The sequence below is a fragment of the Salvelinus fontinalis genome, chromosome 30, assembly GCF_029448725.1.
Source record: "Salvelinus fontinalis isolate EN_2023a chromosome 30, ASM2944872v1, whole genome shotgun sequence".
Taxonomy (NCBI): Eukaryota; Metazoa; Chordata; class Actinopteri; order Salmoniformes; family Salmonidae; genus Salvelinus; species Salvelinus fontinalis.
The window spans coordinates 12,979,105-12,992,668 of record NC_074694.1 but is presented as its reverse complement, the minus strand read 5'-3'; the positions used below and the strand labels follow the sequence as shown (position 1 = coordinate 12,992,668).

Genomic DNA, 13,564 nt, shown 5'->3' with positions numbered 1-13,564 from the left:
CGGGAGGCAGCTTCTAAGGCCTCTCCATTTGGTTGGAGTAGACTGTTCGACTCACCTGACGTTGTTGGGCTAAATAGCTTTGACGGCTCTCACTTGACACGTCAGAGCTAATTGATGTTGTATCAAGCTTGGCAGCCTTAATTTAGCATCCAGTCATTATAAAGTAACTTAATGTGTTTTTCTTCTTGGCTTTTGGAACTAAAATATAGCTTCAGACTAACCATGACTCACTCAGTTCCAGGTTGGATGGTGTTTTCAGGTTTCTGTTGATTTCCAGAGCATTTGCTGTATAGCGTTGGAATAATAATCTTTGGTAGTTGTAAGCCTTCCAGGAGATTCCGTAATTCCGTCCAAAATCAGGTTGTAGGTTTTGAGTTTTGATTTGGAGTGACGGTTATGTTGTAGAGGGTAGCATCCTGTATATGTTACTGACACAAAATCAAAGTTTATCTAACTCTAAATCTATCTAAAAATGCACGAGATCATTACTTCACTCTCTACCTCTCTCTCTCTCTCTCGGCCTCTCTCTTTCTCTACTTCTCTCTCTCTCTACCTCCGTCTCTCTCTCTCTAACTCTCTCTTTCTACCTCTGTCTCTCTCTCCATATACCTCTCTTTCTCTACCTCTCTCTCTTTCTCTCTCTCTACCTCTCTCTCTTTCTCTCTCTACCTCTCTCTTTCTACCTCTCTCTCTCTCTACCTCTCTCTCTGCCTCTCCCTCTCTCTCTCTACCGCTCTCTCTCGCCCTCTCGCTCTCTCTATCCTCTTTTTCTCTTCTCTCTCTTTCTCCTCTCTCTCTCTCGATCCTCTCTACCCTCTCTCTCTCGCTCTCTCTCTCTTTCTCTCTCGCTCTCTCTCTCTTTCTCTCTCGCTCTCTACCTCTCTCGCCCTCTCTCGCTCTTATTCACTCTCTTTCTCTCTCTCTCTCTCTCTCTCTTTCTCTCCCACCTCAAATAACTTTCTTCTGAAACTCCTCGGTCTATTCTTGTTCTGAGAAATTAAGGCTATTCCATGCGAGAAATTGTCAAGATACTGAAGATCTCGTACAAAGCTGTGTACTACTCACTTCACAGAACAGAGCAAACTGGCTGTAAGCAGAATAGAAAGAGGATTGGGAGGCCCCGGTGCACAACTGAGCAAGAGGACAAGTACATTAGAGTGTCTAGTTTGAGAAACGAACTAGCAGCTTCATTAAATAGTACCCACAAAACACCAGTCTCAACGTCAACAGTGAAGAGGCGACTCCGGGATGCTGGCCTTCAACAGTTATTTGTTTCTGGCCATGTTGAGCCTGTAATTGCACCCACAAATGCTGGTGCTCCAGATACTCAACTAATCTAAAGAAGGCCAGTTTTATTGCTTCTTTAATCAGGACAACAGTTTTCAGCTCTGCTAACATAATTGCAAAAGTGTTTTCTTATGATCAATTTGCATTTTAAAATTATAAACGTGGATTAGCTAACACAACGTCCCATTGGAACACAGGAGTGAAGGTTGCTGATAATGGGCCTCTGTGCGCCTATGTAGATATAACATTAAAAAAACTGCTGTTTCCAGCTACAATAGTCATTTACAACATTATCAATGTCTACACTGTATTTCTGTTCAATTTGATGTTATTTTAATGGACCAAAAATGTGGTTTTCTTTCAAAAACCAGGTAATTTCTATGTGACCCCAAACTTTTGAACGGTAGTGTACATATTTATACTGATACGTTATAGAGGGCTTTCTCTGCTCTTTCACGTCCTTCCTGTGTGCTGTGATCTATCCCAACTTAGGTCTTATCCCTCTCTCTCTCTCCTCTTCTCGGAACGTCGATTCTCAGAATTGATAGAATTCCCAGTATTCTAACCGGCAATAACAGGAACAGATAGTCTGGAGGGTGTGTGCGTGTGCGTGCGTGTGCATGCGTGCGCGTGTGTGTGTGGTGTGCGTGAGAAAGACACCAGGGGAGATATTTATTTTTAACCATCAGCAGAGATCAGAAATTACCCCAGAAAATGTGTTGTCAAAATTGTTGTTTATGTCCATGTGAGTTACGACTAGACTGCTACATCCTTGACCTGTTTCTACTGACGGATAATAGAACACTAGGTAGGGGGTAGCACAGGGGGGTATCTGTAAAAAAGGTTTCAAACTCACTGACCAATGCATGTTATGCCACAAGAAACACGAAACAGGATGTTTTTTAGGTCTTCAGAGGCCGGAAGTAATCGTCACCAAACGTGTTTCTGTTAAAAGTATGAACTGCACCTTAGTGACAGATGACAGCTTGTGTAGATGGTAACAAAAGTAAAAATGGGCCTCAGCCTTCAATGTCACTTATCTACCATATTATCATGGTATCAGGTACGGCCAGGAGTTTTTCCAGGCCAGGTCACGTGGTCAGAAAAACTCCTGGCCCTAATCAGAATGTATACTGATTATGCTGGAAAGATACTTACACAATATACATTTCTCAGACAGAAATGAAGTGTTCAACCTTTTAATTCAATGGAAACGGTACTGTACTGAACGATTGTGTATGGAATGCTGCTATTTCAAATGGTCAAACATCCATATTGATCTCGCCACACCTACCAAACGGGAACAGAAGTATCTCAAAGGCTGTTGAAGAACGTTGCGCACCGTTTTGGGGATAGGTGTCGTACGGTACAAATCCTCACGCAACATAGCAATTGTTGAACAGAACTGAAACCCCCCTGTGCTCCCTACATGTCCCGTTGGACTGTTTAGGAAAACGCCTGTCCAGGTTGGGTCCATTTTACCTCTCCTCATGTCCACTTTGAACTACTCTACTATGTGTCCCGGCAGGTACTGGGTTGCCAGGTTATGGTATAATTAGTTAAAATCTGAGTAGAAAGCTTCTGGTTATTTATTACACTTTCGATTTTTAATCCTTAGTGTGAAACAGCCATGTCCGTTTTGTGATATTGCAACAACGAAGAAGTTACTGTAAACGTTGGCCAATATTGCACGCGCGAAGAGCACAATATGTACTGCACATGTTTTCATGATGATCTTCAGCTCGGCAACAAAACCAATAACAACGGTGGTGGGCCGGCCAGTGGTTTCCCCCTACTGGGGATTCCATCTGTAAAACAAAGCAGTGTGAGGATGTGAAAAGCAATTTCAGAGTCAGTAGAAAGACCTCTTTAGTGTCCTAAGTTTTCATAACTGTGACCATAATTGCCTACCCTCTGTAAGCTGTTAGTGTCTTAACGACCGTTCCACAGGTGCATCTTCATTAATTGTTTATGGTTCATTGAACAAGCATGGGAAACAGTGTTTAAACCCTTTTACAATGAAGATCTGTGAAGATCCGTTGTCTCTACTCTAGTGTGTTGTCTCTACTCTAGCCTGTTGTCTCTACTCTAGCACGTTGTCTATACTCTAGTGTGTTGTCTCTATTATAGTTCGTTGTCTCTACTCTAGTTCGTTGTCTCTACTCTAGTGTGTTGTCTCTACTCTAGTGCGTTGTCTCTACTCTAGTGCGTTGTCTCTACTCTAGTTCGTTGTCTCTACTCTAGTTCGTTGTCTCTACTCTAGCGTGTTGTCTCTACTCTAGCACGTTGTCTCTACTCTAGTGTGTTGTCTCTATTATAGTTCGTTGTCTCTACTCTAGTTCGTTGTCTCTACTCTAGTGCGTTGTCTCTACTCTAGTGCGTTGTCTCTACTCTAGTGCGTTGTCTCTACTCTAGTGCGTTGTCTCTACTCTAGTGCGTTGTCTCTACTCTAGTTCGTTGTCTCTACTCTAGCGCGTTGTCTCTTCTCTAGTGCGTTGTCTCTACTCTAGCGTGTTGTCTCTACTCTAGTGTGTTGTCTCTACTCTAGCGTGTTGTCTCTACTCTAGCGTGTTGTCTCTACTCTAGTGTGTTGTCTCTACTCTAGCCTGTTGTCTCTACTCTAGCACGTTGTCTCTACTCTAGTTCGTTGTCTCTACTCTAGTGCGTTGTCTCTACTCTAGTGCGTTGTCTCTACTCTAGTGCGTTGTCTCTACTCTAGTGCGTTGTCTCTACTCTAGTTCGTTGTCTCTACTCTAGTGCGTTGTCTCTACTCTAGTGCGTTGTCTCTACTCTAGTTCGTTGTCTCTACTCTAGTTTGTTGTCTCTACTCTAGTTCGTTGTCTCTACTCTAGTGCGCTGTCTCTACTCTAGTTCGTTGTCTCTACTCTAGTGCGTTGTCTCTACTCTAGTGCGTTGTCTTTACTCTAGTGCGTTGTCTCTACTCTAGTGCGTTGTCTCTACTCTAGTGCGTTGTCTCTACTCTAGTGCGTTGTCTCTACTCTATTGCGTTGTCTCTACTCTAGTCCGTTGTCTCTACTCTAGTCCGTTGTCTCTACTCTAGTGCGTTGTCTCTACTCTAGTGCGTTGTCTCTACTCTAGTGCGTTGTCTCTACTCTAGTGCGTTGTCTCTACTCTAGTGTGTTGTCTCTACTCTAGTGCGTTGTCTCTACTCTAGTGCGTTGTCTCTACTCTAGTTTGTTGTCTCTACTCTAGTGTGTTGTCCCTACTCTAGTTCGATGTCTCTACTCTAGTGTGTTGTCTCTACTCTAGCTCGCTGTCTCTACTCTAGTGTGTTGTCTCTACTCTAGTTCGTTGTCTCTACTCTAGTCCGTTGTCTCTACTCTAGTTCGTTGTCTCTAGCTTGTGAGAATGACCTCAGAACACTTATCCTCCATCAGAGAATGACCAGACAGCTAAAATCCTCGGGAAGAAGTGAATAATTGTTTTGAAGCAAAGCACCATTCAAACCGAGAAAATAATGTAGCATCCTGCTTTTTCATTGTCGTTCATTCAGTCATTCATTCATTCCTTCATTCCTTCCTTCCTTCCTCCTTTCGTTTGTTCGTTCATTCAAGCAGTAAAATGTTCCCTCACAATTTCAACATGCACTGAACCTTTGCCTATTGAATAGAATTGAATTTACTTTGGGACACAGACAAATACAACAAAATGCACAATGTGGACCCAGAGGATATCACTTGAAAGAATTAATTCAAACGCTTGTTTCCAAAGTGGTCCTCGATGGTAAAAACAATAACACATTTAATGATTAAAAGACAAGACAAAATTACGAACAACCATAAATACATTCATTTATATTGACATCCTAAAAAGTGGCACTATTCACATCACTTCTCCCTAACCTTAAAAATCAACCATATTCACTTCACATTAAAACAATCTATTAATTGCACATCACACCGATCCTTTAAATAAATCCACCTGGCCAGCAGTAGGGGGCACAAGGGGCAGTGGAGTGGTTTCCCTTACTTAGACAACCTTGTCTAAATGAAAAACCTGCTTTTTAAAGCTACTTTTACTTGCTTGATCTCTAAGGGGAGGCTGTTCCATAGACAAATGCCTGTGTGGAAAAACGTGCTCCTCGCAGTCCTGTTTACTCTTGGGATTTTACAAGACAACACACCAGTTCTGGTATTGGTTATAGACCATATCAATGTGGTTTTTCATGTAACCTGGGCCACGATCATTTAAGATGTCAAACATATGATTGAGTTTAAGTTGGTCCACGCTGGACTCAAGGCAACAAGCCCACCTCCTGTACCCCTGTTCCTGTTTAACTGTCCTCTCCTGTCGATGGTAGGAGGTCAAGTCTGGAGTTGAGGAGAGCCGTGCACTGCGGAGCCGGATCCACCTGTCTAAGGCAGCCCAGAAGCAGGCCAGAGGGATGGAGATGGATTATGAGGAGGTGATCCATCTCCTAGAGGCTGAGCTAGCTGAGCTCCAGACCCAGAGGACAGAGCAGCCCGGCCAGTCCAGCCAGGTGCAGGTAACACAGACTGAGTCTCAAATCATACCCTTTAATCTCTAGATACAGTAGTGCACTACTTTTGACCAGAGCCAATACCCTACACAGTTTTGAACCGTGCTATTATTGTTCATGTAGTGCACTACTGTCGACCAGGCCATATGAGCAGCAGAACTGTGGACCTCCTGGCCAAGATGTTTTTTTGTTGCGCTCTTCTCTTACTGTCTTTCCTTCTCTCTCTCCTTTTCATGTCATTCTCCTTTTCCTTTTTTTAGTGTGTTGCAGGGCCTATAACCCCAGTCTGGGGTAACAGACCACTATCCGTCCGTTCATGTGTGGGGCCTATAAACCTGTGCCCAGTGTGAGCTAACAGACTACACTACATTCCCCTGTTGGAATGAATAACAGTCTACTCCTCGACCACATGTATTATTAACATGTATTACATACACGCTTAAATGTCTTACTCACGTCGGCCACGGAGAACGAGAGCCCACAGTCCTTTGGGAGCGGACCATGTCGGTGGCACTGGGTTATCCTCAAAGTGGGCAAAGAAGGTGTTTAGCTTGTCCAGAAGCAAGATGTCCGCAACGACTCAACCGCACGTATTATTAACTTGGTTTAAGGCAGGGATGAGCAACTAGCGGCCCGCGGCTCCCCTTTTGTAGGCCTGCAGATCAATTTCCAAAACTGCTGTTGAGAGTTAGAATAGTAGAATACACAAGGTGCAACTTGCTCCAAAACTGCAACATTTCCTCAATGCCCCATGGCAAAATGTGTAGAATTGCAGGAAATGAACTCTAAAACTTTTTTCTCTTTGCTGTCAAGAGGGAGGCCGCTACAATGTTTTGCTTACTAGGCTAACTGACTGCATGTGTGGGTACGGATGTGTGTACGCAGACACTGTCTGTGTGGGTGGACAATTGCATACTGTCAGTGATGTGTATGCAGAGGAACTTGAAGATTTTCACCTTCTCCATGGCGGTCCCGTCAATGTGAATAGGGGCTAGCTCACTCTGTTGTCTCCTGAAGTCCACGATCATCTCCTTTGTTTTGTTGACGTTGAGGGAGAGGTTATTTTCCTGGCACCACACCACCAGGGCCCTCACCTCCTCCCTGTAGACTGTCTCGTCATTGTTGGCAATCGGACCTACTACTGTCGTGTCGTTTGCAAACTTGATGATTGAGTTGGAAGCGTGTGTGGCCCTTGTGTTGTGGATCAGCGTACTGGAGGTATTATTTCCTACCTTCACCACCTGGGGGTGGCCCATCAGGAAGTCCAGGACCCAGTTGCACAGGGTGGGGTTTAGACCCAGGGTCCCGAGCTTAATGATGAGCTTGGAGGGTACTATGGTGTATTCCTCTTGTCCAGATGGGATAGGGCAGTGTGAGGTGCAATGGCGATTGCATCATCTGTGGATCTATCGGGGGGATACGCAAATTGAGGCGCATCTATGGTGTCAGGTAAGGTGGAGGTGATATGATCCTTAACTAGCCTCTCAAAGCACTTCATGATGACAGAAGTGAGTGCTACGGGTCGATTGTCATTTAGTTCAGTTACCTTTGCTTTCTTGTGTACAGGAAGAATGGTGGACATCTTGAAGCAAGTGAGGACAGCAGACTAAGATAGGGAGAGATTGAATATGTCCGTAAACACTCCAGCCAGCTGGTCTGCGCATGCTCTGAGGACGCGGCTAGGGATACCGTCTAGACCTGCAGTCCTGTGAGGGTTAACACGCTTAAATGTCTTACTCACGTTGGCCACGGAGAACGAGAGCCCACAGTCCTTGGGAGCGGACCATGTCGGTGGGACTGGGTTATCCTCAAAGCGGGCAAGGAAGGTGTTTAGCTTGTCCAGAAGCAAGACATTTGTGTCTGCGATGAGGCTGGTTTTCCCTTTGTAATCCGGGATTGTCTGTAGACCCTGCCACATACAGTTGAAGTCGGAAATTTCCATACACTTAGAATCATTAAAACTTGTTTTTCAACCACTCCACAAATTTCTTGTTAACAAACTATACTTTTGGCAAGCCGGTTAGGACATCTACTTTGCGCATGACACAAGTCATTTTTCCAACAATTGTTTACAGACAACAATTGTGGGTTCCAGTGGGTCAGAAGTTTACATACACTAAGTTGACTGTGCCTTTAAATAGCTTGGAAAATTCAGGAAAAGTATATCATGGCTTCAGAAGCTTCTGATAGGCTGATTGACATCATTTGAGTCAATTTGAGGTGTACCTGTGTATGTATTTCAAGGCCTACCTTCAAACACAGTGCCTCTTTGCTTGACATCATGGGAAAATCTAAAGAAATCAGCCAAGACCTCAGAAAAAAATGTGTAGACCTCCACAAGTCTGGTTCATCTTTGGGAGAAATTTCAAACGCCTGAAGGTACCACATTCATCTGTACAAACAATAGTACGCAAGTAGAAACACCATGGGACCACGCAGCCGTCATACCGCTCAGGAAGTAGACACGTTCGTTCTGTCTCCTAGAGATGAACGTACTTTGGTGTGAAAAGTGGAAATCAATCCCAGAACAACAGCAAAGGACCTTGTGAAGATGCTGGAGGAAACAGGTACAAACGTATCTATATCCACAGTAAAACGAGTCCTATATCGACATAACCTGAAAGGCCGCTAAGCAAGGAGGAATCCACTGCTCCAAAACAGCCATAAAAAAGCCAGACTACGGTTTGCGACCGCAAACCGGGACAAAGATTGTACTTTTTGGAGAAATGTCCTCTGGTCTGATGAAACAAAAATGAGCAGGCTTTCAGTTTGGCCATAATGACCATCGTTATGTTTGGAGGAGGGGGATGCTTGCAAGCCGAAGAACACCATCCCAACCGTGAAGCATGGGGGTGGCAGAATCATGTTGTGGGGATGCTTTGCTGCAGGAGGGACTGGTGCACTCCACAAAAAAGATGGCACCATGAGGAAGGATAATTATGTGGATATCTTGAAGCAACATCAATACATAAGTCAGGAAGTTACAGCTTGGTTGCAAATGGGTCTTCCAAATGGACAATGACCCCAAGCATACTTCCAAAGTTGTGGAAAAATGGCTTAAGGACAACAAAGTCAAGGTATTGGAGTGGCCATCACAAAGCCCTGACCTCAATCCTATAGAAAATGTGTGGGCAGAACTGAAAAAGCGTGTGCGAGCAAGGAGGCCTACAAACCTGACTCAGTTACACCAGCTCTGTCAGGAGGAATGGGCCAAAATTCACCCAATTTATGGTGGGAAGCTTGTGGAAGGCTACCCAAAACGTTTGATCCAAGTTAACCAATTTAAAGGCAATGCTACCAAATACAAATTGAGTGTATGTAAACTTCTGTCCCGCTGGGAAGGTGATGAAAAAAATAAAAGCTGAATCAAATCATTCTCTCAACTATTATTCTGACATTTCACATTCTTAAAATAAAGTGGTAATCCTAACTGAGCTAAAACAGGATTTTTTTACTTGGATTAAATGTCAGGAATTATGAAAAACTGAGTTTAAATGTATTTGGCTAAGGTGTATGTAAACTTCCGACTTCAACTGTATGTGTCTGAGCCATTTGTATTCTACCAAATTCCCAGTCACCTTGCAGTTAAATGAGGTGGTTCACGCTTTCAGTTTTGCACGAATGCTGCCATCTAACCACGGTTTTTGGTTTGGGTAGGTTTTAATAGTCACAGTGGGAACAACATTCCCTATGCACTTCCTTGATGAACTCAGTCACCGTGTCCGTGTATACGTCAATGTTATTCTCAGGGGCAACCCGGAACATATCCCAGTCCGCATGATCAAAACAATCTTGAAGCATGGATTCTGATTGGTCAGACCAGCGTTGAATAGATCTTAGCACGGGTACTTCCTGTTTGAGTTTCTGCCTATAGCAAGGGAGAAGCAGAATGGAGTCGTGATCTGATTTGCCGAAGGGAGGGCCTTGTAGCCATCCCGGAAGGGAGAGTAACAATGGTCGAGAGTTTTTGTAGCGTGAGTACTACAAGCTTTGATAGAACTTCGGTAGCGTTTTCCTCAAATTTGCTTTGTTAAAATCCCCAGCTACAATAAATGCGGCCTCGGAATATGTGGTTTCCAGTTTGCACAAAGTCCAATGTAGTTCCTTGAGGGCCATCGTGGTATCGACTTGAATACACGGCTGTGACTATAACCGAAGAGAATTCTTTTGGGAGGTCATTTGGTTGACATTTGATTGTGAGATATTCTAGGTCGGCTGAACAAAAGGACTTCAGTTCCTGTACATCATCATCATCACAATCACACCATGAGTAGTGGATCATGAAACATACACCCCCGCCTTTCTTCTTCCCGGAGAGTTCTTTATTCCTGTCTGCGCGATGTACTGAGAACCCAGTTGGCTGTATGGACGGGGAGAGTATATCTGGAGAGAGCCATGATTCCGTGACACAGAGAATGTTACAGTCCCTAATGTCTCTCTGGAAGGAAATCCTCACCTTGAGCTCTTGTACTTTATTGTCCAAGGACTGAACATTAGCGAGTAAAATACTCGGAAGCCGTGGATGGTGTGTACGCCTCCTGAGTCAGACTAGAAGCCCACTCCGAATATCTCTTTTCCGCAAGCGGCGTCTTGGAGCAGCCTCTAGGATAAATTCAATAATCTGGGGGGTACGAACAAAAGATCCAATTCGGGAAAGTTGTTTTTCTGGTCGTAATGCTGGTGAATTACTGTCACTCTGATATCTAAAAGTTATTTCCGGCTGTATGTAATAACAAAAAAAGTTCTAAAATATTACACACAAAAAAACTAAATTCTGCAAAGTTGCTTAGAAACTGGAAGCTGAGCTGCCATGTCTGTTGGCGCCATCTTCCAGGTTCCTCCCTCGCCCCTGTGCTGTGCTAAGCAAAGCTCCTGGTTTTCCCCTCTCCCTGCAAGTCTGCTCCAGGATTTTCTGCTTCCCTGTGTGAGTAAGATAAGTTAAGACTTCTCCCTCATTCTTAACATCATCTCCCCTCCTTGCTTTTCCTATCTCTCCTGTCACTCCCCACCCTTCCTTACTGTGTGAGTCCCCTCCAGATCTACAACCCTCATGTATGTGAAACCACTCCAGGTTTTCTCTCTGTTCTGGTCAGCATTTGACTTGTATTATTCAGGACCAGAGCTGCTCCTGCTGCATCATTAATGTATTCATGTTGAATCTCAGTGACGTTCATTTAAAGTTGTCAGGTTATTTGTACTGATCTGGCTAGGGACCAGTACCTGGACCATAATTACATCACCAGTCACAGGTTTGGCACTCAGAGTACATACAGTAGTATAGTGTGTACATAGTCAATGGAAAAGTGTTTATAAACAAACAAAATAGTATCACACTTTTAGCAGTCACAATAGATTAGTTTGCAATAGTTTATAAAATAATGAAACTAGCATCAATGAATGACACTTTATTGAAAATGTCACTATTGAAAATTAGGGCTGTAAAACATTTTTTTAAATTGTGTTCATAACAGGATTTACTGTGGTTTATCAAGATTAATCGTAAATTCAGAATTTGCTCAAATTGAGCTGTAATTTAAGATTTTTTATACAGAAAGCATTACAAGAATATTGACATCTTGATTTTGTCCAAAGTAACAGTTAGAAAAATCTGGTAAATTGATAAAGCACGCTTTCATTATCCTCAATATCAACTTGTTTTCAGTGTATTTTCTACGCTTCCAGACAATACGATTAGTCACGATAAAAAATAAAATAGTGCACTAAAATACAAAAAAGTTAACTGAGTAGCTATGACAACTCTATTGAAAATACAGCCAATCTTTCAACTTGAAAACTCATCCAGATGTTGGCCACTGATGTGGGCCATTCAGTAAATTCCAAGCTGACGACCTAATCTCTGTGTTGTTGTCCTTTCTGATAGGATGAGACAGAGGAGCTGAAGAAGAGAGTGGCCGTTCTGGAGTGTCAACTAAGGAAGAACGAGGAGGCCAAAAAGGGCGTTGAGGTGTCCATGGGTAAACTGCTCAACTTCGTGGAGGTACAGTGCCCAGTGAAAGTTTACACACCCCTTGCACAGTCTCTAAGCATGCTCTATTTTTATTTGAAAAAGAAAATGTGTCTGTGTATTTGAGTATTTTTAAATACATACCAATAATTTCCAACTGCATTTGGAAATAAATATACAAATAAAAATAATCAAGTACTTACTTCGAAATGTATGTGAAAGTCATTGAAATATCTTAAATAGTATTTGAACCCAGATCTGATAAATAGGTTTGTGGTGTTCAGAAATGTGGTCTCTTCGGATGTGTCCCAAATGGCACCATATTCTCTTTATAGTGCACTAATTTTGACACGAGCCCTGTTTGGGCCCTATGCTTGGGCCCTATGTATGGGCCCTGGTCAAAAGTAGCGCACCATATAGGAAATAGAGTATTGGAGACACAGCTGTCAATTCAAATAATACTAATCTTGTCATTCATTCCCATTCAGAATGTCCAAGACTTCCTCATTGAAAATCAAGGACCTGTGAAGAGCTACGGGTAAGAATGTTTATGGTGCTCAGTATTCCAATGAATAGAGTGAGTATTAATAAAATGTCTGCCTTCGTCCTTTCCCATTCAAAAGCCAGCTGTCTTTCTGAGTATCTCATTCATTCAGTGTATACAGGAAACCGTTAATGGGTTATGGTGACATTAGATTGCAGCGAGTGATGCTCAAAAAGACGACATTTAACTTGTTGCTACTAGCAACAGTTGGCAGACACAGCAGAGCTCTGACCAAGTCTATGCACTCCTAATTGTAAAGACAAGCATAAAAGCAATTTTTTTTAACAGACCATTTTTCCTTAACCTTTTCAGTTAATCAGACAGTATGTTATTCTGTATAATCCCATCAGTTTTACTAAACTGTGTGTCTATAAAGACCCAATATGTAAGACCTCCTGTAACTTCCCTTCATGTGTGTGTCTGTGTGCAAGTGTGTGTGCGGGAGTGAGTGTGTGTGTGTGTGTGTTTGTCTAGCAGTCTCTAACAAATTCCAATCTCTAACACCTCCTGCAGCTTTCCTTTGTGTGCGTATCTTTATCTATCTGTGTGTGTGTGTGTCTGTGTGCCAACTCCTGTCTGTCTTTATCTATCTGTGTGTGTGTGTGTGTGTGTGTCTGTGTGCCAACTCCTGTGTGTCTTTATCTATCCGCGTGTGTGTGTGCCAACTCCTGTGTGTCTTTATCTAGCCGTGTGTGTGTGTGTGTGTGCCTAATCCTGTGTGTCTTTATCTAGCCGTGTGTGTGTGTCTGTGTGCCAACTCCAGTGTGTCTTTATCTATCTGTGTGTGTGTGGCTGTGTGCCAACTCCTGTCTGTCTTTATCTATCTGTGTGTCTGTGTGCCAACTCCTGTGTGTCTTTATCTATCTGTGTGTGTGTGTCTGTGTCTGTGTATGCGTGCGTTTGACCCAGGCACCTCTGCAGGACCCATATCGGTGGGTAGGTGTGTAATTAGGGACCCTGTAGACAGCAGAACCCATTTAGTAGAGTTCTCCTCTCATCTGCTCCTTATCCAACAGGATGGAGTAGAGCTCTGAATCAAGCATCAGACTCAGCTGAATGATAATTAATGGTTGTGAAGGGTCCCACACTGTTTCTGAGTCATTCCACGAAATGAGTTCCTTTTTGGTCCCTTTGATATTTTAAGTAGAAATTGTGCACCAATATTTAATTTTAAAAGCCTGTTATATTAAATTAAGTGATCTTTACTATAGACCACATGGAGAATTCAAGCAATCCGATTTTGTATATGAATAAAGGCTAAAGTACC

General features: G+C 43.1%; 1 protein-coding gene across 1 annotated transcript in view; it reads left to right on the top strand.

Annotated features, from left to right (window-relative positions):
- The window catches only part of LOC129828645 (syntaxin-binding protein 4-like), a 122,646-nt gene that overhangs the window by 68,147 nt on the left and 40,935 nt on the right, over window positions 1-13,564 (top strand). The window contains exons 17-19 of the mRNA XM_055889741.1: window positions 5,609-5,794; window positions 11,670-11,786; window positions 12,242-12,291. Coding sequence (XP_055745716.1) covers window positions 5,609-5,794; window positions 11,670-11,786; window positions 12,242-12,291 — 353 coding nt within the window. The remainder of the gene's footprint in view (window positions 1-5,608; window positions 5,795-11,669; window positions 11,787-12,241; window positions 12,292-13,564) is intronic.